This window comes from Sorex araneus, chromosome 3, assembly GCF_027595985.1.
Source record: "Sorex araneus isolate mSorAra2 chromosome 3, mSorAra2.pri, whole genome shotgun sequence".
Taxonomy (NCBI): domain Eukaryota; kingdom Metazoa; phylum Chordata; class Mammalia; order Eulipotyphla; family Soricidae; genus Sorex; species Sorex araneus.
The window spans coordinates 33,092,206-33,112,866 of record NC_073304.1 but is presented as its reverse complement, the minus strand read 5'-3'; the positions used below and the strand labels follow the sequence as shown (position 1 = coordinate 33,112,866).

The 20,661-nt window shown below is 40.1% G+C and overlaps 1 protein-coding gene across 1 annotated transcript; it reads right to left on the bottom strand.

Annotated features, from left to right (window-relative positions):
• Window positions 1-949: 949 nt before the first annotated feature.
• ATP6V1D (ATPase H+ transporting V1 subunit D) lies at window positions 950-20,608 on the bottom strand. Its single transcript, XM_004612342.3, has 9 exons — window positions 20,421-20,608; window positions 15,410-15,527; window positions 11,426-11,505; window positions 9,415-9,482; window positions 8,229-8,273; window positions 7,092-7,195; window positions 6,443-6,509; window positions 2,738-2,816; window positions 950-1,814 (listed from the first exon to the last, which is right to left on the bottom strand). Exons 1-9 carry the CDS (start codon window positions 20,459-20,461, stop codon window positions 1,670-1,672), a joined length of 747 nt encoding a protein of 248 aa, XP_004612399.1. The 5' UTR covers window positions 20,462-20,608; the 3' UTR covers window positions 950-1,669.
• Between the last annotated feature and the right edge of the window lie 53 nt (window positions 20,609-20,661).

The following is a 20,661-nucleotide window of genomic DNA, read 5'->3' as shown; positions in this document are numbered from 1 at the left end:
TCTGACCCAATTTAATCCCTGTCAGTTTATATGACTGGGAATGACCTGAGCACTAGAATGGTATGACCTCCCCTCCCATCCCCCAAATACCTACCAACCAATCCTAGATACAACACTATGTTCTTTGCCTAGGGTTAGTCTCAAGCTCCTATGTCTTAATTTTCCTTTTTTAAATGTGGGAGATCACATACACGCATATATTAGGGTTATTATGATAACGTAAATCAGATGGTACCCAAAACATAACAAGTTCTATTATTTTATAGCAGCTATTGAATATTAGTACTCTAAAAAGTCTAGGCAGTGATAGCATTTGATTTAATATATGTCTTATAAAATTACTGTCCCAAGGACAGAGCAATAGCACAGCAAGTAGGGCGTTTGCCTTGCACACAGCCAACCCAGGTTCGATTCCAAGCATCCAATATGGTCCCCCTGAGCACTGCCAGGTATGGCCCCAAAACAAAACTGTCCCACTGTCACTGTCATCCCGTTGCTCATCGATTTGTTCGAGCGGGCACCAGTAACATCTCTCATAGAGAGACTTATTGTTACTGTTTTTTTTTGGCATATCCATTATACATGGGTAGCTTGCCAGGCTCTGCTGTGTGGGCTCCATACTCTCAGTAGCTTGCCGGGCTCTCCGAGACGGGTGGAGGAATCGAACATGGGTTGGCCGCGTAAAAGGCGAAAGCCCAAACGCTGTGCTATCGCTCCAGCCCTAAAACTGTCCCATGTCCATTTATTCAAAAGTGAAATTGGATACAAGAAAGCCTGAGTAGCAGTGTCTGGTATAGCTAAAAACCTCAGTCACCTGGTCTGGCAACTCACAAGCCTCACCTTCCTAGAGGCAGGACTGCAAGTTAGTAGTAATGTAACACTAAAATGTTACCATTCAAACAGAAACTAGGTTTTTTTAGCTTGAGAAAGAAGTATCAATAAGCCACAATTCATTTGCAATCATAATTTATTATTATACCCAAATTTAATAATCAGTACGTAGAACACTGACATGAAGGAAGAAGAAAAGGAGGCTACCCACTTCCTATATGTGCAGAGGCTCTTCATGAATTACAATGCTGATTAGAGCATAAGAACGTGACTATGACTTCATCTCACTAGTAAATTAATAATAGATCACTTGTTCCACAATTATTTTACTGTTCCATAGTCACATTGAAATTGACAAAATTCCCATGACAGACCTAACAAATCTATCATGCAAGAAAAATAATGTGAAGGTTTCCATACAGCTTGAGGCGAAAGGATCATATAACACAAGGATAGCTGCAGTTCTCATGACAGCTGCACCAAGGTTTGCAACTGTGGGAACAAAGGATGCTCCAACAGTAGTTGGCCTGAGACCACAGCTGTTTCCTAAGGGCTGTTTCCTAACGTGCTTGGTAAGTAGATCACTTGTAATACATAGAAATGGAGTGAAGAGACACTTCGTAAAGTGCAGATACTTGTACAAGTTCCTGGATCCCACCTGTGATAAATGGTGGTTGAACTGGTTCCACAAAGTAATCCCATAAATGTGTATCCAGGGAAATTTTACAACCAGTGAAATTCTTAGGCCAAACATAAATAGCCACACATACCAAGCCAACACACCATGGATTTAAATGGTGCCGTGTTAGGATTTCTGGAAGAATCAGAATAGGAACAATTATTCAAAGAGAAGATCCTCATCTTTCTCCTCTACCAGAAGATTAGCAGGCTCCACCATGACCTCTCCAGCTGCCCTTCGCTGCTCCAAATCCTTCTCAGTTTTCTCCTTAAGAACCTTCTTCTTCTCCTGTATTTTCTTTAACCTGTGAAAATGGAGGAATTTTTTTTTAACACTTTCAGAACTAAGTACATTTGATTTATCTGTGTTTGTTATCAAATAACATCTGCAAACTAGGAACAAACTAATTTCAATTTCTGCAATTTATATGCATTTTTTTAAAAGATTGAGAGACCAGAGAATAACTCAGATGTGAAGTGTGTGTGTGTGTGTGTGTGTGTGTGTGTGTGTGTGTGTGTGTGTGTGTGTGTGTGTGTGTGTGTGTGTGTGTATAGCCATCAATATCACTGACAGCCCAAAAAACCTGAGATAACATTATAAATTACACTTAGATCCTACTCAGGGTCTAAGATGGACATGTCTTCCCTGGTAGTCCTGCTTTTTCTTATCTCCTACTCCTTCCAGAACAGACTCCTATACAATACCTATTGAGTTCTGGTCCCTCTTACCTCTAAATGTTCATAATCAATTCATGTATATGAATCATTTCTATCCAAATACAGTAATAATTCCCTAATGGTACGATTTATACTGTTATAATTGCCCCCAAGTACTTTATAGTTACACAGTAAACATGCAGTACTTCTTGAATGATTAATTCCAGCTTCTTTTTATTCGAGAGACACCGAATCTAAATCATTGTTTCATTTTAAAGATTAACCAAGTATAATAATAGTTTCTCTAGGGCCTGTAGAGATAAATCTACAGGCCCTAGAGAAACTATTTTTTTTCATAAAATTTATCATAAAATTTTTTCAGATGCAGTATTTCAGGTACATGCAGAACCTGGCATAGATTTATCTCTACAGCCTTTAGCAATACTATTTCTTGTATCCTATCAATAAAACAATCGATGATAACACCAAAATTCCTAAATCAACAAGTGTTAGCAAACACTTTTTATAATATGGAAACAAAAATAATCAAAAGTTGCTAATTTCAACAAACCTATAGAATTCTTCTCGTTCTCTCTCATCCAGCTCTGTGATGATATAAGCAAGGGTACGTTCAATCCGAGGAATGATAACTAGGTTTAAAAATAATCAAGTAAGAACTTGAAATCTTGACATCCTGACCCCGCGCGGGCTGTCTTCACCGGGGGCAACTCGGAGGGGGGAGCGGGTTGAGTCTCCCTCCCCGCGCCACCAGAACCCTGGCGATGGAAAACCTCCAGAACCCAACCGCGTAGCCATACTCAAGGCCGCTCGCCACAGGCTCGGATGAGCCTCACCTATGAGTGAACCTGCAGAAAAACACAAGTATGTGGGACCCGTGACTGTGATTTCCAAGCTTGCTCAGAGAAGAACTAGGCCTTCTCCCCCCAGCTCCCTAGTTTTCCAGTAGCTAGGCAGTCACCCTCACAAACTGCCTCTTGGTGCCATATAATCTCATCAACAGCCATGATCCAGAAACCCTGAAATAAAGCTTCCGGAAGAGAATGCTGCAGATCATCCTGGAGTGCGCAGGACCTCTTATACTCTAGTCCACCAAAAGTAGCACACATTTTGTTTGGGTTTAACATACATGCCTGTAATCTCATATATAAGGACTTAAATGGCTCCAACATGAAATACAACAATCTTCACACAACTTTCCTCATATGGTGGTGAGAAGGTGCATGGCGGTGGTATGGTTTTCGGAATATTAAATGTAATGAACTATTATGAACTTTATAAAAATGAAATAAAAACAAACAAAAAACTTGAAATCTTTTTTAAAATGCAGTAAGTACTTCTTGAATGATTAATTCCAGTTTCTTTTTATTTGGGAGACACCAAATCTAAATCATTGTTTCATTTTAAAGAATAACCAAGTATAAGCCTGCTTCATGAGCGGAGGGGAGAAAGCAGATGGAACAGAGAAGGGATCACTAAGAAAATGACGGCTGGAGGAATCAGTTGAGATGGGATATGTGTGCCAAAAGTAGATAATGGACCAAACATAATAGCCTCTCAGTGCCTGTGTTGCAAGACATAATGCCCAAACGTAGAGAGAGAGTATGGGGAATATTGTCTGCCATGGAGTCAGGGGGACGGTGGGAAGGGGGAAGTATACTGGGATATTGGTGGTGGGGAATGTTCACCAGTGGAGGGATGGGTGTTTGATCATTGTGTGATTGTAACCCAAACATGAAAGCTTGTAACTATCTCACGGTGATTCAATAAAATAAAATTTTTAAAAAATAACCAAGTATAATAATTCTTTGTTTATTAAATTTATTTAATAAATTTTAATAGAACTCATGCATTTAAGAAGTTTTTTCCTAACTCAATAAGATGTACATTTTTCTTAATGTAGGAAAAAATGAAATACAAATAAAATGAGGTAAATATAATAACAAAAGTTCCTGTTGTAAATATTGTGGTACTTGTCCTTCTGTCTGTCATCTTTTCTACAGACAAATAACACTGGACACGATATATACTAGGGCTTCTTAGACATTTTCCTCACAACCCCTTTTCACCTGGAAATTTCTTTTATGTGACTCTGATAGCTATAAGTATACAAATCAAACATTTATTCATAACCTTAAATTTATTTTTAAATTATTTCCTAAGACCTCATATGGGTCACAACCCACAGTTAAAAGGAATAGATAGATAGATAGATAGATAGATAAATAGATAGATAGATAGATAGACAGACAAATAGATATCTCCAGTATACTGAATCTTAATATCTAACACTGAGCTACAGATGTTAGTTTAGATTTTTTGTTTGTGCTGGGGAGTAAATCACATATACGAGGCACTGCTTTACTACTGAACCATATTCCTAGTTCAAGCCACAGACATTCTTTTAAATAGCCATTCACTATTTTTTTTTTTTTTTTGCTTTTTGGGTCACACCTGGCTCTGCACAGGGGTTACTCCTGGCTCTGCACTCAGGAACCATCCCTGGCGGTGCTCAGGGGACCATATGGGATGCTGGGAATCGAACCCGGGTCGGCCGCGTGCAAGGCAAACGCCCTACCCGCTGTGCTATCGCTCCAGCCCCTTAAATAGCCATTCACTATTTTAAGCAAAGGAGCACTAAGGAATTAGACTCAGGATTATAAACATCCCTGAGATAACATCAATACAGTGATCTGAGGGGGCAAGGGAATTTGAGAGGCTAAGATAACGGTACAGGGATTCTGGCATATTTTGATGGTGGGCATGGTGTAGCAGCAATGCAAGTTAAAAACAGTAATGCGAGACATAAGCCTGAGAACTTTGTAACTTTCCACATGGTGATTCAATTAAAAAAAAAAAAATCAAAAGGAGAGAGAGAGACAGAGACAGAGACAGAGAAACAGAGAAGTGCAGCCATAGAGGCAAGCAGGGGGTGAGAGAAGAGGGTGGTGGGAGGGAACCTGAGGACACTGGTGGAGGGACGGGTGTTGAAACACTGTATGACTGAATCATGAACCATGAACAGCTTTCTAATGTTCTGTTACAGTGATTCAATTAAAAAAAGTTTTAAAAAAAATGCTTGGGTTGGAGACACAGTACAAGGGTAAAGGCATACTGTCAACCACAATTCAATCCCCCACACTACATATGGTACCACAAGTACTGCTAGGAGTTACCCCTGAGCACTGCTAGTACAACCCAATGCCACTCCCAATAATACTACACCATATAATTTTTTAAAAAAAGATAAAAATATTAAATTTTAGAAGTAGAACAATGGCTGGAGAGATAGTACATGGGTAGGGCACCTGCCTTGCACATGACCAACACAGTTTTCCTTTGTGTAGAATCAGCCTATTTTGCATCTAGAATATGAACCCCTTGAGTGTTAGAACCCTATACATTTGTTTGATTCTATGTACAGATCTTGTACTAAGCAAGCAGTCAGGATACGTGTTATGAGTTTTTCAAAAATAACTTCCCATTAATATAGGACCAAACAAAATAATTTCTTTGCTATTCAAATCTTGCTTTTTTCCTTAACTTGAATGTTGCTTTAAACTGTTTCTTTAGCAATCTAATTTTCTAAGACTGAAAATAAGTACATCAAATAGAACACTTATTTTTAGAAGTCAAGAATAACACAAGTTTAGGCACAAAGTCTAAGGGAGAGGAGGCTTAAAAATAGAATTTAATGGGGCTGGAGAGATAGTACAGTTGGTAGGATGTTTGCCTTGAATGTGGCTGACCCGGGTTCAATTCCCAGCATCCCATATGGTCCCCTGAGCACCGCCAGGAGTAATTCCTGAGTGCAGAGCCAGGAGGAAACCCCTGTGCAACGCCAGGCGTGACCCAAAAAGCAAATATATAGATATAGATATAGATATAGATATAGATATATAGATATATATGTATATGTACATACATATATATATAAAATTTAATGACATAAAACAGTGTTTGGGGGAAAGAAGTAAAAACATCAGTAGAACTCTTAAAAAATGGCTTCCACTATTTAGTCACAAATGAAAAAATAAGGGGAAAAAAAAACACACAATTTTTAAGTCACCCCTCTCTTCGGTAAATCCACCCCAAATCATACACATACCTTTTGTCAAAACCCTTCCATGAAACCCAGCTCTGACTGATCTGCTGTCCTCGTTCCAGCAAGAATATGATTTTCACTGTGCATCCAGTCCCCTGTTCCTGGCAGCTGTGTAACAAATGTAAAGGCATAGACAAGGTGCCGAGTACTCACCATGTTCAATGGCATTTACACGCCTGTTGGTTATCTTAATAGCTTCATCCAAAGTAACAAAGGAAGTCTAAAATAAGAGAAAAAATTAACGGTGTTTAACTAGGAAGCTCAAAGTCTTTCTAATAATGTACTGTTCACTTGGTTCTCCTCAGATGTAAAGTACATCTGGAACCCGAGACTACCACTATTCAATGTGTCTCAAAGACAGAATGAAACTGTCATAGAACTAACACTTTCTATGCTATTGTAATCTACATGGAATTAAAAGTGTGCTGCAAAATTGTAAAATTCAAAAGGAGAAAACTGTTCATTAATCACCTAAATATATATGGTTTAGGCAGAAAGAGAAAACAATAACATGTTTATATAAGCCATATTTACAATTAACATGTTTACATAAACATGTTTATATAAGCCATATTTACATTTAAATCTAATCTGGACTGTTGCTGCTCTTACCTAGCATAGAAGAAAACTGTACCACTACAAAATATTCTGTTAGTAGTAAAAGCAAGAACAATGTACACCACCCAAACTTCAGAAACCAGAACTAAATCTTTAGCTCATTTCACACAGGCTCATGAAAACAAGTGAATGTACTAAGTACAGCGTGCTCAGAGGAAAGATCTCCAGTTCTTCTGCTACCTACCTGCAATGACGCCAGTTCTACCAGAAGTTCCACTGCTTTGGCATAGTTTCTTTTTAATTTTGCCAACTGCTCCCCACCTCTGGCTAAACCAGTCAGTTCATAGCCTGAAAGAACCAGCCAAACAATAATCGTCATTAGAGAGGAAATAGTCTTTTCCTTCAAGTTCCTGAAAAGATAAGTCAAAATAATCGCAAACATGAAAAAACAATGCACAAACCCTTGTTACATGCAACACAAAGTGCCAATCTTGTGCCTCAAACAGGACATGCTGCTGAAGACATTTCAGGATACTACTCTAAATATAAGCAGATAAGTTTTAACCAACTTCATCCCACCAACTGGCTGAATGAATCAAATGTACACCCTTCCTTTTGTAGCTCTTCCTTCATGATAACCATACCAGAGTGAGTCACTCGGCTGATTCTCTGCTACTTCCTTATACTGCCAGACTTCTCTCAGCAGCCCAGCAAAAGATGAATACCAAAAAACCCATTATTGTTTCTATGGGGAAAAAAGCTGATCACTCAGGAAAAACTCTATTAATAAAGATGTGCTACTGCCCCCAATTACTATCAAATTAAGAAAATTTACCATAAACTATTGTAAACAGAATATATAAATTTAGGAAAGGCCAGGCAGATAGTGCAAAGAGCAGGAGGGAATGCTCTGCATGCAGGAACACTGGGTTCACGGTTCCAAGCACCACTGGATTTGAGATACCCCCACCATCCCCCAAAAAATCTGGAAAGACTCAGCACTCAGACTGCATCACAGTAGACAAAGAGTTCCAAACTGGAAATTATAAACTATATATTATGGGTGCATTTTATGTAGAAAGGCACAGAGAAGTCAAAATAGTGATTCATACTGTGTTGGCCTTAACATTTTCAAATGGCAAGATTGCAACATATTTCTATTTCTAGGTTGAAATAAAATATTTAAAGACATGTACAAGATCCTGTTACTCCCTCTCATAACACCTCTAATTAATTGTTGTCTGAATTATAGCAGATAAAAGAGCCTCTCACATCGAAACCAGTGAATTCAAAGAAGGCTTATTGAACACCATTTTCCAACTAAAGTTAATATAAAAAGAAGTAAGATTCCAGAAATATACCAGCGTCGTTTCATACTTACTGTCAGTTCCTTCATGGTAATGTTCAAACACGGGCAAAGTAACACCTGTTAAACACAGAAACAAAACTGGGTTCACAGCTTGTCCTTGAAGTATGGGTCCCCAACCAGGGATTCCTGTGTTTCTGTTCTAACAAAGACTCAAAAGTCAAGACTTCTGGAATTGTACCCAGTTTCAATGAAATAATTCAGAAATCTGTCTTTTTAAATGTTCGTTCCCATTTAAAAGTCAAATTATACTGTATTAAATTTATAAATGGTTGTTATAAATTTTCTTCTTTCAGCTTCAATGAGGTACTTATATTTAATGTATGGATTTTGAAGAGCTGAGACATACAAATAAACTGGTATCACCACAATCAATATAATAAACATACTCATCAACTCTAAAAGAGTTGAGTCCCCTTTCCTCTGTGTGTGGTACACGTTAAGAGTAATGAACATGAGGGGACGGAGAGAGAGCTCATGGGTTGAGCCCATGCTCTGCATGCAGTAAGCCTGAGGTCAGTCCTGGGCACTGCATAGTCCCCAGAGCATGGCTAGAAGCAATAGCCTCCAAGCACTGCTGGGTATGGTCCTAAGACAAAAATAAAAAAATAATACTTTACATGAGATCTATCCTCTTGACATTTTAAGTGCATAATACTAATATTTTAGCTGTAGGCACTGTTGTACAGCCAATTTCTAGAAGGGCATTCATACTATAAGAAAACTAATTTCATATCGAACAAACAACAACTTTCCTCTCCCTACGCCCCATCACCTGGCAACCACATTATAATAGTTTAACATGCAAAGTGAATTACTAGCTCTCAGTAGAAGAGAAAATGGGACATCAAAATCCTGCTGTATGAAAAATGTATGAATATCACAGCCAGGAAAGAGTGCAACGCCCCGTCACTGAAACAAAACAACAGGTAGAGAGAAATAAAATCTTGGGACTATATAATACATAGGTTAAAGCGCTTGCCTTGAATGCAGATGACCCCAGTTTGATCTCTGGCAATTAAAAAAATGGGTCTCCTAGGCACCACCAGGTCTGGCCCAAACCCACAAATAATAATAAATGTTACTAAAATAAATAAATAAATAAATAAATGTGAAGAAATAAAAATTTGCTGTATAGACAAGTCAAGTTTTAAATGCCATTTTCCCCCTCTAAGGGTTATAAAGAATTTTTAAAAATCACCTGCTACATTATCCTTCTTTGCTCGAATCTTCACCTGGGCTTTATTTACATTTTGGATAACAGTGGTGCTGTAGAAAAAGAAAGTCTTTATTTGAGTTTTGATGGTAAGAAATGTACCTGAAAGAATTCACTAGATAGTAACAACAGTGAGATGTCACAAGTAGGTTTTGATCATTCTTTTTCCAAAAAAAGAGAAAAATCACAGCTGTCAGAGGAGGCCTCAATGAGCAAAGAATGAACAGAGGCGTAGGAAAATATTGGACTGATGTTAAAGTACCAACGCTGAATTTGCAGTCAGATGTGGTACAAGGCATTTTTATTCTGTTAATACAACGTGGAGAAAATGGTCCTTCTAGGTTTGCTATTAAGCTGGTTAAGCAGTTGGTCAGTTCCTTTACTCAGAACCTTTGTTACTTCCATTTATGACTGACCTATCATTAACAAAATATTTTTCCCATAACTATTCTGAAACATATTGACTCGCCTCTGGCACACTGTTCATTTCCCTCTATTCTAGAAAAGTGAAAGCAATTTGTTATCCCACCAACACCACAATCTGTTACCTTCAAAGAGCTCAGGCCCCTCAGGCTGTAAGACTTATGAATAAGGCAATTCTATTAGAAATAAGCTCAGAAGCAAGGCACTCTACAGCAAGGTAACTACAGTTAATAAAATGCTGTGTAGCTTATTTGAAAGTGACTAACAGACAACTGGAAAAAGAGCTCAATGAACTGAGCATTGTGGGAGGCCTGGATTAGATCCCTGGCACCACAGGGTCCCCCACTACCAGGAACAATCTTCAAGCACAGAACCAGGAACAGCAACCAAGCACTGCTGGGTGTGGCCTGGCCCCAAAATGAAACAATCACTAAGTATACATTGTGAGTTCTCAAAATTAGAAAAAAAAAAAAAGTAACAGCATAGAGAGACTAGATTTAGTGGCCACCATTTCACAAAATGCAAACACATCTACACTGTAACTAATATGTTCTATACCAACTACATACCAATATAAAAGAAAATAAAAGAGCTACGGCATCATCTGGTAAAGACTAACGGGCCCAGGACATAAGGCAGTAGACAGAAGTACTCTGCATGCACAAGACCTTGAGGTTATCACCAAGCAATGCATGCCCAGCTCAGTCATGGTGGCAATACCAGGTGTGACCCTGGTGTGCCCCAAGCACCTCTGGGTATAGTACTAGTGACTCCAAGCAATGCCAGCATGAGCCACAGCCCAAGCACTGGTCCCGTCTGTTTAGCCAAGTATCACCCCAGTGGTCCCAGGACTCCTAAGCATTCCTTGGGAGTCCCTCCCCTGTTCCATTATATAGAAGGAAATAATAAAACTAAAAAAAAAAAAAAAAAAGAGAGTAAATTCCTTTGTTCCTTCTAAACTTTAAGGAGGCACTGAACTAAAACTGAGAACTTACTTAATAAAAACTGACAAAACTTCTAGGTAAAGCAATTAATCATTTTATATGCTTTGTAAAGAATATATTGAAATGACAAAAGCCCTAAAATATATGCCCTTTAAGCAACAATTGTTAGTCTCAAAAATGTGTCCTAAAGGAAATGATTAAACAGAACATAAATTCATGAAGATGTTCACGACACCTTTTCTATCATTACAAAAACCTGAAAAATCAACCTGAAAATCAATCCAAAGGTTCAGTATTAGAAGAAAATATTAATAAGGTACATATACCTAGAGAAATATATTCTGCCCCATTTTTAAAAAGGATGGAGGAATGTTTGCTACAAAATTATGTTTCAGTTACAAAGCTGCAGTATAGAAAACAAAGCATCCTGTACTGCAACTATGCAATAGATACATCAGGCATTAATAAAGACTGAAATTACAAATGGGCTAAAGCCTTCTTCCTTATTAATATGCTCTTTAATGCAAGTATTAACTTAATACTTGCACAGTTCTAAATTTAAAGTAGTTTTAAAATAATGTACATAAAAGCACTTTGCCCTTTTTAAAAAAATCTCCATTTTGTCATACCTGAAATCCCCTGCTGTAAACTTGGCTTCAGCAAGAGAAAAAGCCGCTTCTCTCATTACTTCGCCCATCAACATTTTAGTCTGAAAAATTACAAACCAAATAGCAGAATCAAAGAGGTTTTAACAAGGGAAAATCATATAGTCATCTTCTTTTAATATCGACCTCAGGTGCTGTGGATGGAGCTCCAGGGAAGAGCACATCCTTGCAAGTACATGTGCAAAGCAATTTCCTACAAAAAATGAATCTTTACTGAAGGACCCTTCTGCATTTTGAATGGGACCAAGCTGATTTGGTTAATTTCAGTTCACTGCAGTACAGTCAAAATCCTAAGGGTAGTGATTCTAACACACATCTAGGCTATTCAAGGTGAGTATACCCGATCATTTTATTGGAAAAAGAAAAACTGGGAGATGGTATGGAGTTACTTTGATAAATACTAAAAATGTAGAGCTACAAGGAAACAACTTGGTACTAGAAATGATGTCAATGAAACAGAGTGGAGAGTTTAGAATCAATCCTAGGCATATATGGGGTTTTAGTAAAGATTCAATAAGTTCAATAAGTTATTCAATATTACTTATTGCACTTATTGAATCTTTACTAAAGATTCAATAAGTTATCCATTTATAAAATGATATGGTCAAGGTCCTACCTCACACACAGAGAAAGGAGGTGTGGGGGAGGGAGAGGCAAAGGAAGAGAAATATTAAAGATGGCATTAGAAAACACTATGAAGGGGCTGGAGCGATAGCACAGCAGGTGGGGCGTTTGCCTGGCACGTGGCCGACCTGGGTTCAATTCCTGGCGTCCCGTATGGTCCCGAGCACCGCCAGGGGTGGTTCCTGAGTGCAGAGCCAGGAGTGACCCCTGTGCATCGCCGGGTGTGACCCAAAAAGCAAAAAAAAAAAAAAAAAAAGAAAACACTATGAAATACTACTATAATCTTGTTAGGTTTTGCAAAGCATTATACGTAATACACAGACTATAAAATGCCCTTCTTGAAAGTGCCTCTCTTAGAGGGAGGCTGGGGGTGGGGGGATGTGGTATTGGGGAATGGTGGGAGGGAAGGGGGGACATTGTGGTGGGAAATGTACACTGGTGGAGGGATGGGTGCTGGATCACTGTATGACTGAAACCCAATTATGGACAGCTTTGTAATGGCCTATCTTACAGATATTCAATAAAAAAGAAATTTTTTTTTAAATAAAAAAATAAAATGTCCGTAGGGTGGGGCAAGGGGCAGGGCATACCTGGCACACTCTGCAGTTATTTCTGGCTCTGTACTTGGGAATTACCCTGGCAGTGCATGGGGGACCATATGGGATGTCGGGGTTCAAAGCCATGTAGGCCATGTGCTAGGCAAGTCCCCTACCTGCGATGCTATTTCTCCAGCACTAAAACACCTCCTTTTATACATAATACTTAGAACCTATACAGAGGAAAAGTTGTATAAATAAAAAACGACTAACAGATTTGACCACACAAATATAAGTACTATTGGGAGAGGAAGAGTTCCCAAGCAGTGCTTCCATATCCTGAAGGTCACTTTAGATGTCCCCAGGGTCATTTCCAGTGATATTTAGCCACCCAGACCACAGAGTTCAATGTTAGAGCCTAACACTGCAGTGCTGCTTGGGCACAACAGTGCTGGAGGCCACTGGGGCCACCAAGGCCACCATCAGGGGTAGTTGGGGGTCAAGGGTTAGCCCAGGCCATGCAGGACCTCATGCATGCAAACTAGGAGTCCCTGATCCCTGAGCTATTGTCTTCCCTGACTCTAAGGTATTATTTTTCTTTCTTGCTGCTTTCTGGCCAGGCCAACACTCTAATCCAGGGCCTCACACATACAGCACAAGTAATCTACCACTGAATCACATGTCTGAGTCCCTACTAGTTTTATTTCTGGGCCACACTCATCAGGAATCACCCCTGACAGTGCTCAGGGAACTACACCCGGTGCTGGCAATCAGTTGGCTGCCTGCAAGGAAAGCACCTTACCCACTGCACTATCTCTCTGGCTTTTTATTTTTTTTAATTTAAAATGGTCCAGGGCTGGGCTGGAGTGATAGCATAGCGGGTAGGGCGTTTGCCTTGCAGGCGGCCAACCTGGGTTCAAATCCCAGCATCCCATATGGTCCCCTGAGCACCGCCAGGAGTGATTCCTGAGTGCAGAGCCAGGAGTAAGCCCTGTGCATTGCCAGGTGTGACCCAAAAACAAAAAAATAAAAATAAATTAAAAAAATAAAATAAAATGGTCCAGGGCTAACTGGGTAGCAAAACTAACAGCCTGGAATACCTAAAGTGAATACCCAAGAGTTCACTCCATGGGATCTCAGTGGCTCTGCCGCTTGGGATTCCCAGCACCACAACAAAGTTTGCAGTCCCCAACACAAGCAACCAAATGTGGGCTCCGTGACAAGCACTGCAACCAGGTATACAAGCACCATACCCGGCTATCTCTGGTCACACCATGAAAAGAATGCGGAATAAATTTTTTTTATATATTTTTGAGGCAAAAAGTAATAAAAACTTCAGAGAAAATATTTTGAACATTTTATACACCAATTATAACATATCAAGAAGTTCTACAAAAAATAAAAAAGTCACCAACAAAATCAATTTGTTGTTTCGGGGCCACACTCAGCTGTGTTTAGGGATCATTTCTGTCAGGGAAACATATGTGGTACCAGTCAAGCTAAGGACAGATGCATGCAAGGCATGTGCCTTGCCCCTTTATTCTCTCTCTAGTATGAATGACATCAAATTTCAATAGACATGAAAGCTTAACCTCACAAATAATCCAAAGTAGCAAAAATTAAAATAAGACATCAACTGTAACCCAAAAGACTCAAACACAACAGCCTTCAATCAGGCAAAATATTTACAATGTCCTCTCACTCATCATATGGTAGTCATAAATTAGTGTAACAATTTTGGCAATTTGGAAAATATCTTTTTTAAATTACAACAAAAATTTTAGGTACACGGAGCCTGAGAGACAACGCAGAGGACAGGGTGCTTGCCTAGGACACGGCCAAACCAGATTCTATACCACCCCATATGGTGCTCCCAGCCCTACCAAGAGTTATCCCTAAGTGCAGGGCCGGGAGAAGCCATGAGCACTGCTACATGTGACCCAAACCCTCCCATCACCACCAAAAAAAAAAAATTTAGTTATCTAAGAATTTATTTGGGGGCAGGAAGGCAGTGAATTAGATATGCAAATATTATGCAAGTTTTATATACATGTATATATATATAAATAAAACACTATGCTTTATACAACTATAGATATTATCTATGAGTAAATATCTTAATTTCATGGTGAAAATATCCATGTGTATGACTGTATATAGCCACACAGGTTATTCTTTGTGCATATTTGGAAAAGCAATACCTAAAAAGGAAAACAAAAAAAGGCAGGGGTGTGGGGGAGGGAGGCTGGGGATATGGCTCAGTAGAAAACTTGTCTTGCATGCATGAGGCCCTGGGTTCGAGGCCAGGCACTGCACACAAAAAAGAAAAAGGGAATGAAAGGCCACAAACCAAACTGTTAAAAACAACTCCTCTTGGAACTGAGGAGAGTTGGGTATTAAACAGAAAATAGTAAAGACCCAGGACTGTAATCATAACACAGCAGGTAGAGCATTTGCCTTACACGAGGCCGACCTGGGTTTGATTCCCAGCATCCCATATGGTCCCCCGAGCACTGCCAGGAGTAATTCCTGAGTGTGTGAGCCAGGAGTAACCCCTGTGCATCACTGGGTATGACCCAAAAAGCCAAAAAAAAAAAAAATTACCAAAATGAACTCTACTATGCGCTATTGTTCCAGGTTGCAACAACAAGGAAGAAGGGGAATACATTTTAATGGCACATTTACTTAAAAAAATCAAAATGATAAAGTACAATAAAATGTAAGGGTCACACTGAATATTTCTTACTAATTCTAAAGTAAATACTGTCCTAAGCAAAGTTTCTTCTACCTCTATTATCTTCTTTAGGATCTGTCGAAATCGAAGAGTTAAGGCATCAGATTTTTTCTTCAAGAGGTTTCGACCTGTCTGTGCACCTTTCAACCGAGCCTTCATGATGGTCTGTGCCCTATAAGACAAAATTAAAGATAGCTATTCCAAATGTTCAAAAGAAATAAAACAGCTCCTACATAAATTGCCCTTTTTCAAACTGAGTTAGATCATAAAGCATTTGTAGCTGGTAGATCACTTGTATCAGTTTGTCATCCCGTTGATCTTTGATTTGCTCGAGTGGGCACCAGTAACGTCTCCATTCACATCTAGCTCTGTCTAGCTGGTAGATATAACTAAAAATTTTGAAACTGTAGATTTTCATCAGTGTTCTCAGAAAATTATTTATTTAAAACAAAAAACTTTAGCCAATATCTAGAGTTACAATTGATGAGAAATCCTACTTTATGATGTCAACATAGTTTACTACCTTACATTGGAGGTACATTACAGACTTTAAAAATTATCTGTCCAGGGCTGGAGCGATAGTACAGCGCATAGGGCGTTTGTCTTGCATGCAGCTGACCTGGGTTCAATCCTCGGCACCCCATATGGTTCCCCAAGCACCGCCAGAAGTAATTACTGAGTGCAGAGCCAGGAGTAACCCCTGAGCATCGCTGGGTGTGACCCAAAAAGCAAAAAAAAACCAAAAAATTGTCTGTCCACTAACATATATATCAAAATCTGAAACGTTCAAAAACCAACAATCCCACTATAAGGAATTTTTCCTACATATGTATTCCAGCTCATGTACAAAATATACAAGATTAAGGATGAGTATTCTAGCCTTAGTGCAACAGTAAAAATATGAAAAGAAGTTAAATGTGCCATAAGTCATGACTAATTTTATAGAGGCTTGCATACAACTATACAAAAAGGGAAAGACAGATGTACCCTTTAGATTATACTTCGTTATGTAAAGGGATAAAAGTACTAATGTATAGTGATTTACAGAAACTGGTGAGTTTCATTTGAGAAATGGCACTAAGTGAAAAGAATGATTTTACTGTTACATTCTTTTATATCATTTGCATTTTTAAACAATGGACATATTACTTTTTCTATGAAAAGTATTTATATCATTAATCAAGATAATCATTTTATTAATTTGAAAATAATTCAGAAATTATAAATACAAACATCCCTAAGAAGTCGCAAATTTCTTTACCTCCACATTTCAATTTTTGTCCATCAGAAACACCAATACTGAGGTCAAGAAAGCAACAGCAGAAAATAACATTTCTATTTTGCTGCCATATGCCAGACCTGTGATCTTAAGGTGATATATAATTTCATATGATTAGTGTAAAAACTATAAAATGGCACTTATCAAATGATCTCTGGCTAAATTTTTAGGTTATATTAAAAACTTTTAACCACTGGAATACATAGGGTCAATAATATATAGGACTAAAATAACAAAGATGAAAATTTATACATTACCTTGAAAAGTAGAAAAAAAGAGGTTCAGGAAAGTGAAACAGTAAGTTTGAGTTGTTTCACTTAGAGTAAGTGAAACAATACTCTAGAAGAAAAGGCATGGTGAAAACTTGGGCCAGAATTTTTTGTGTGTTTATTTTTGTTTTCTTGGAACCACACCCAGAGGTGCACAGGATCATTTCTGGTGGGACTTGGGGAAACCATATAAGGGGTCAGAATTGAAAGTAGATCTGCTGTGTGCAAGGCAAGCGCCCTACCCACTGTATCATCTCTCCAGTTCATTGAGGTGGATCTTTACTCCAGTAAATTGCGCAAAGTTCTAATCTAAGAGCATGGAATTCCAGCCATGTGCCACAGTGCCGCTTCTATAGATCATACCTGCATCAGAACAATTCCCTCTGGGGAAAACAAAAACAAAAATTTGCTATTTTAGTGGCTGACTTTGCAGCCTGTACTCACTGAGGTCTAACCAAGTGCAGCTGGTTTATTACCCAGCCTGAACAGGAGCTAGCCTGTCCAATGTGTACATTTAACATACTGTATTATTGACACTAACACCAAAACTTAGACTCAATGATCTGGATCAAATTTAAGGCCAATCTTGTACTGCAGATTCCAGCAAGTTTCTAGAGAAAGGGGAACTAATTTACCATGTTATTTTTTATCTTCTCCTAGGTTACAGCACCTAGTATGCCACCTGTGTGAAGTCTATAACTTTAAATCTCAATTCAAGGCTCAAAGGCGTGACACTTTGCCAATGGCTTACAACAAGAATTTAGTAGAAACTGGATTTGACTAACTTCTGTTGACTCCACATCTTTAAAGTCTCTTTTGCTCCCACTCCAAACTTATTTTGCTCCTTCTTGTTCCTAAGGGGCTGAAAGTCCCAGATTTCACAGAATAACACAAAAAAACTACTTTTACAAATTTTAGAACTGGTCAATCCTACCAAAAGGGCATGGCCTTAATCTGGGGATGATACTTTGTTTCCAGTTGAAACAGAGACATCTGACTACAGGACAAAATACTCCATTGCTAAGCCTTGGGGGAAAAATACTTAAGAGAAGCAGTCACTTCCTGCATCAGATTTTCCACTTATTAAACTGTGAGCTCTCAAAAAGCAATTTTCATCCTCACAATTTTTTCTAAACTCAGTCATTTTCACTGTAGTATGAAAATAAAAACAAAAAAGTTAACATGATGACTACTATCAAACATTAAAGCAGTGAAGAGATTTTATTCCATACCCACTAAAAGCAGAACTGAGCTCCATTCCAATTAGAGCAGAGATGGCTGAAGAAAGTCGGAACACAAGAGTGTTCAAGTGGGGCCAAAGCGATAGTACAGGGGCAAGGGTGTTTGCCTTGCAAGCAGCCAACAAGGTTCAATCCCTGGCATCCCATATGGTCCCGTGAGCACCCCATGAGTAATCCCTATCATCAGGTGTGACCCAAAAAGCGGAAAGGAAAAAAAGAGAGTGCTCAAATGAAAGGCAAAGTAAAAACTTACAGCTTTTTAGTCAGTGTTGGTCAGTCAATGAGATTTGAAAAGTTTTACCTGTGAGCTGGCAACTACTGAAGTTTAGATTCTTTCCTCCTACAAACTAGGAGACATGCGCTTCCCTTCTCAATTACATTTTAAATGAACCTGAGAAAGACAGGTCCAAGAGGCAGAAAAAGCAATGGTTCAGAATTGAAAGCCCTTTTTAGCTACAACCGAAGGAAGGGAGATCAGGGGCTATAATCAGATGATTAATAAAAGTCTCCTTGTGAGAATGAAGGGCAGGGGTGGGGAGATAGTACACAATGGAGCACCATATTTTGCATTCAGGAATCAGGTTTGATATCCACAAGCACTGCAAGTGGTGACCCCCAACCCCCAGCAAAAAGCCCCTGAGCATCACCCAAAATACAACAGCTACTGTCCTGATAGTGCTGAGCACTCTCAGACATTTGGGGGTAGGGAAGGGAGGGGGGGATGAGTGTCTCCCAGGCAGTGCTTCAGAGACCTGGGGTCCCTCACCGCTATTTCAGACCAGTCAGGCTGGTCCTTCAGGGAAGGGTCCTATGCTGCTCTTGCCCTGCGGTCGTAGGTGCACCAGGCCCTTCATTCAAGCAGACAAAGTAACAGCGACTGGAGGCTAGGACAGTGACTTCGTCAGGCTGCTAGAAATCACACCAGATCTCTGGTAATTCCAGAGATGGATCATTTAGTGCCAGCAACTCACTTAGTTCCTCCTACTATAAAGGGAATCATGGTCCTTGTGTATTTCACCAGCTTTGTTTTTCTCTACAACTACCTTCCTTCTCTCACTTAATTGAAGAAACAAAGCACCTCCATTTCACTAAGAGCTGAAGACAGCCAGGCAGGAACCAAAACCTAGGTTTGGCCTTTGAATATAACTGTTTTAAGAGTCCACTGATTCTGACAAAAGGCCAGGATGAGGAAAAACAACTTGGAACACGTCCAAAGAGAGAGGATCAAAATTAAAAGATAAGTCACAGCCAGAACCCTGGTTTTTTACTCCTTGCTACAAATAAGAGAGTTTAACAAAAATCTTCATTTCCCACTGGTGATTAGACACATCTGAGAAAACTTCCCCTATTTGTTTATCTGTTTTGCAAACTAGTCAAACGCCTACTTTTGTAGCAAGACCCTACTTCTGCCAAAGAATTCAGGCCAAAAAGAGAAAGGTGCTCCACAACTGATAAGATCCTAGGACACGGTTCAATCACGGAATCTTTTCTTGTGGTTGTTCCATGGATGAATAATCAAAACACTCATACTGGAAAGACGTAGTCCAGTGAAGCTATGTAAGCAAAAAACCCAGTTTACCACCTGGCACGACGGCACGGCGGGTAGGGCACTTGTCTTGCACGCAGCCGACAGGGGTTCGATCCCCGTTACCCTCTATGGTCCCCCCAAGCCCGCCAGGAGTGAACCCTGAGCGCAGAGCCAGGAGTTAAGTCCTGACTGAGCACTGTTTGGGTGTGGCCTCAAACCAAAACACACACACACAATCATTTTACAAGGTGATGGGTGATATTAATAGGGGTCTAAACAAGATGCAATGGAAAGAGTGCTTCGGCACCTCACATATTCTCTCAGGTGACATTTCAGGGGATCTCAGAGCCTGAGCTAAGAGATCCGAGACCGAATTCAACTTTCACTCCAAGGGCGACTCGACCCGATCCCAAACTGCCACCTCTGTGCCCCCTTGGAAGTAAACCCGTCCCTCGTCGGAGCATTTAGCAAACCCCCGCAGCCAGTTCTGAACTGTGAGGCGTGAGCGCCGACGGCCCGTAGTTACATAAATCCAGGGGCCAGCTCATCCGGGGAGCGAGGGCCGATGCGAGGGTCGACCGGCGGGCCCCCCACGAGCCCCAGAGGGCCAGGCGCCTCGTTCATTGACGACAGTGTGTGCGTGTGGAAGGGAACCGCGGCCTCGCTCCCGGGCCCGACCCTGAGAGCCAGGAGGTGGCGCGGCTCCGGCCGGCGTGCTGCTCCTCACGCCTTTTCATCGTTTACTCACATTCTCGAGGGAAAGATTTCAATTCGGTCTTTGCCCGACATCCTGACGATGGTGGTTCGGCGCGGTTTCCCGGCCGGTAATCGTGGCTGCTACTAGCCCAGGCACCGCGTCTTCCTTTAACCAGAGTCAGCTGGTTGGGTCACTTGACCGACCCCGGTTGCCTAGCGGCAGCCCGACTCAGCACAATTGACTTCCGCTTCCTGTTAGGCACACGCGGGGCGGGCGGGGGGTGGGGAGAGAG

Bases quoted from the DNA above. Each gene is read 5' to 3' on its own strand.
- ATP6V1D (XM_004612342.3), bottom strand. From the start codon at position 20,461: ATGTCGGGCAAAGACCGAATTGAAATCTTTCCCTCGAGAAT. The intron at 15,528-20,420 runs GTGAGTAAACGA...TTTGTCTTATAG, and splicing joins GAAATCTTTCCCTCGAGAAT to GGCACAGACCATCATGAAGG. The intron at 7,196-8,228 runs GTAAGTATGAAA...TGGTTCTTTCAG, and splicing joins TTACCATGAAGGAACTGACA to GCTATGAACTGACTGGTTTA.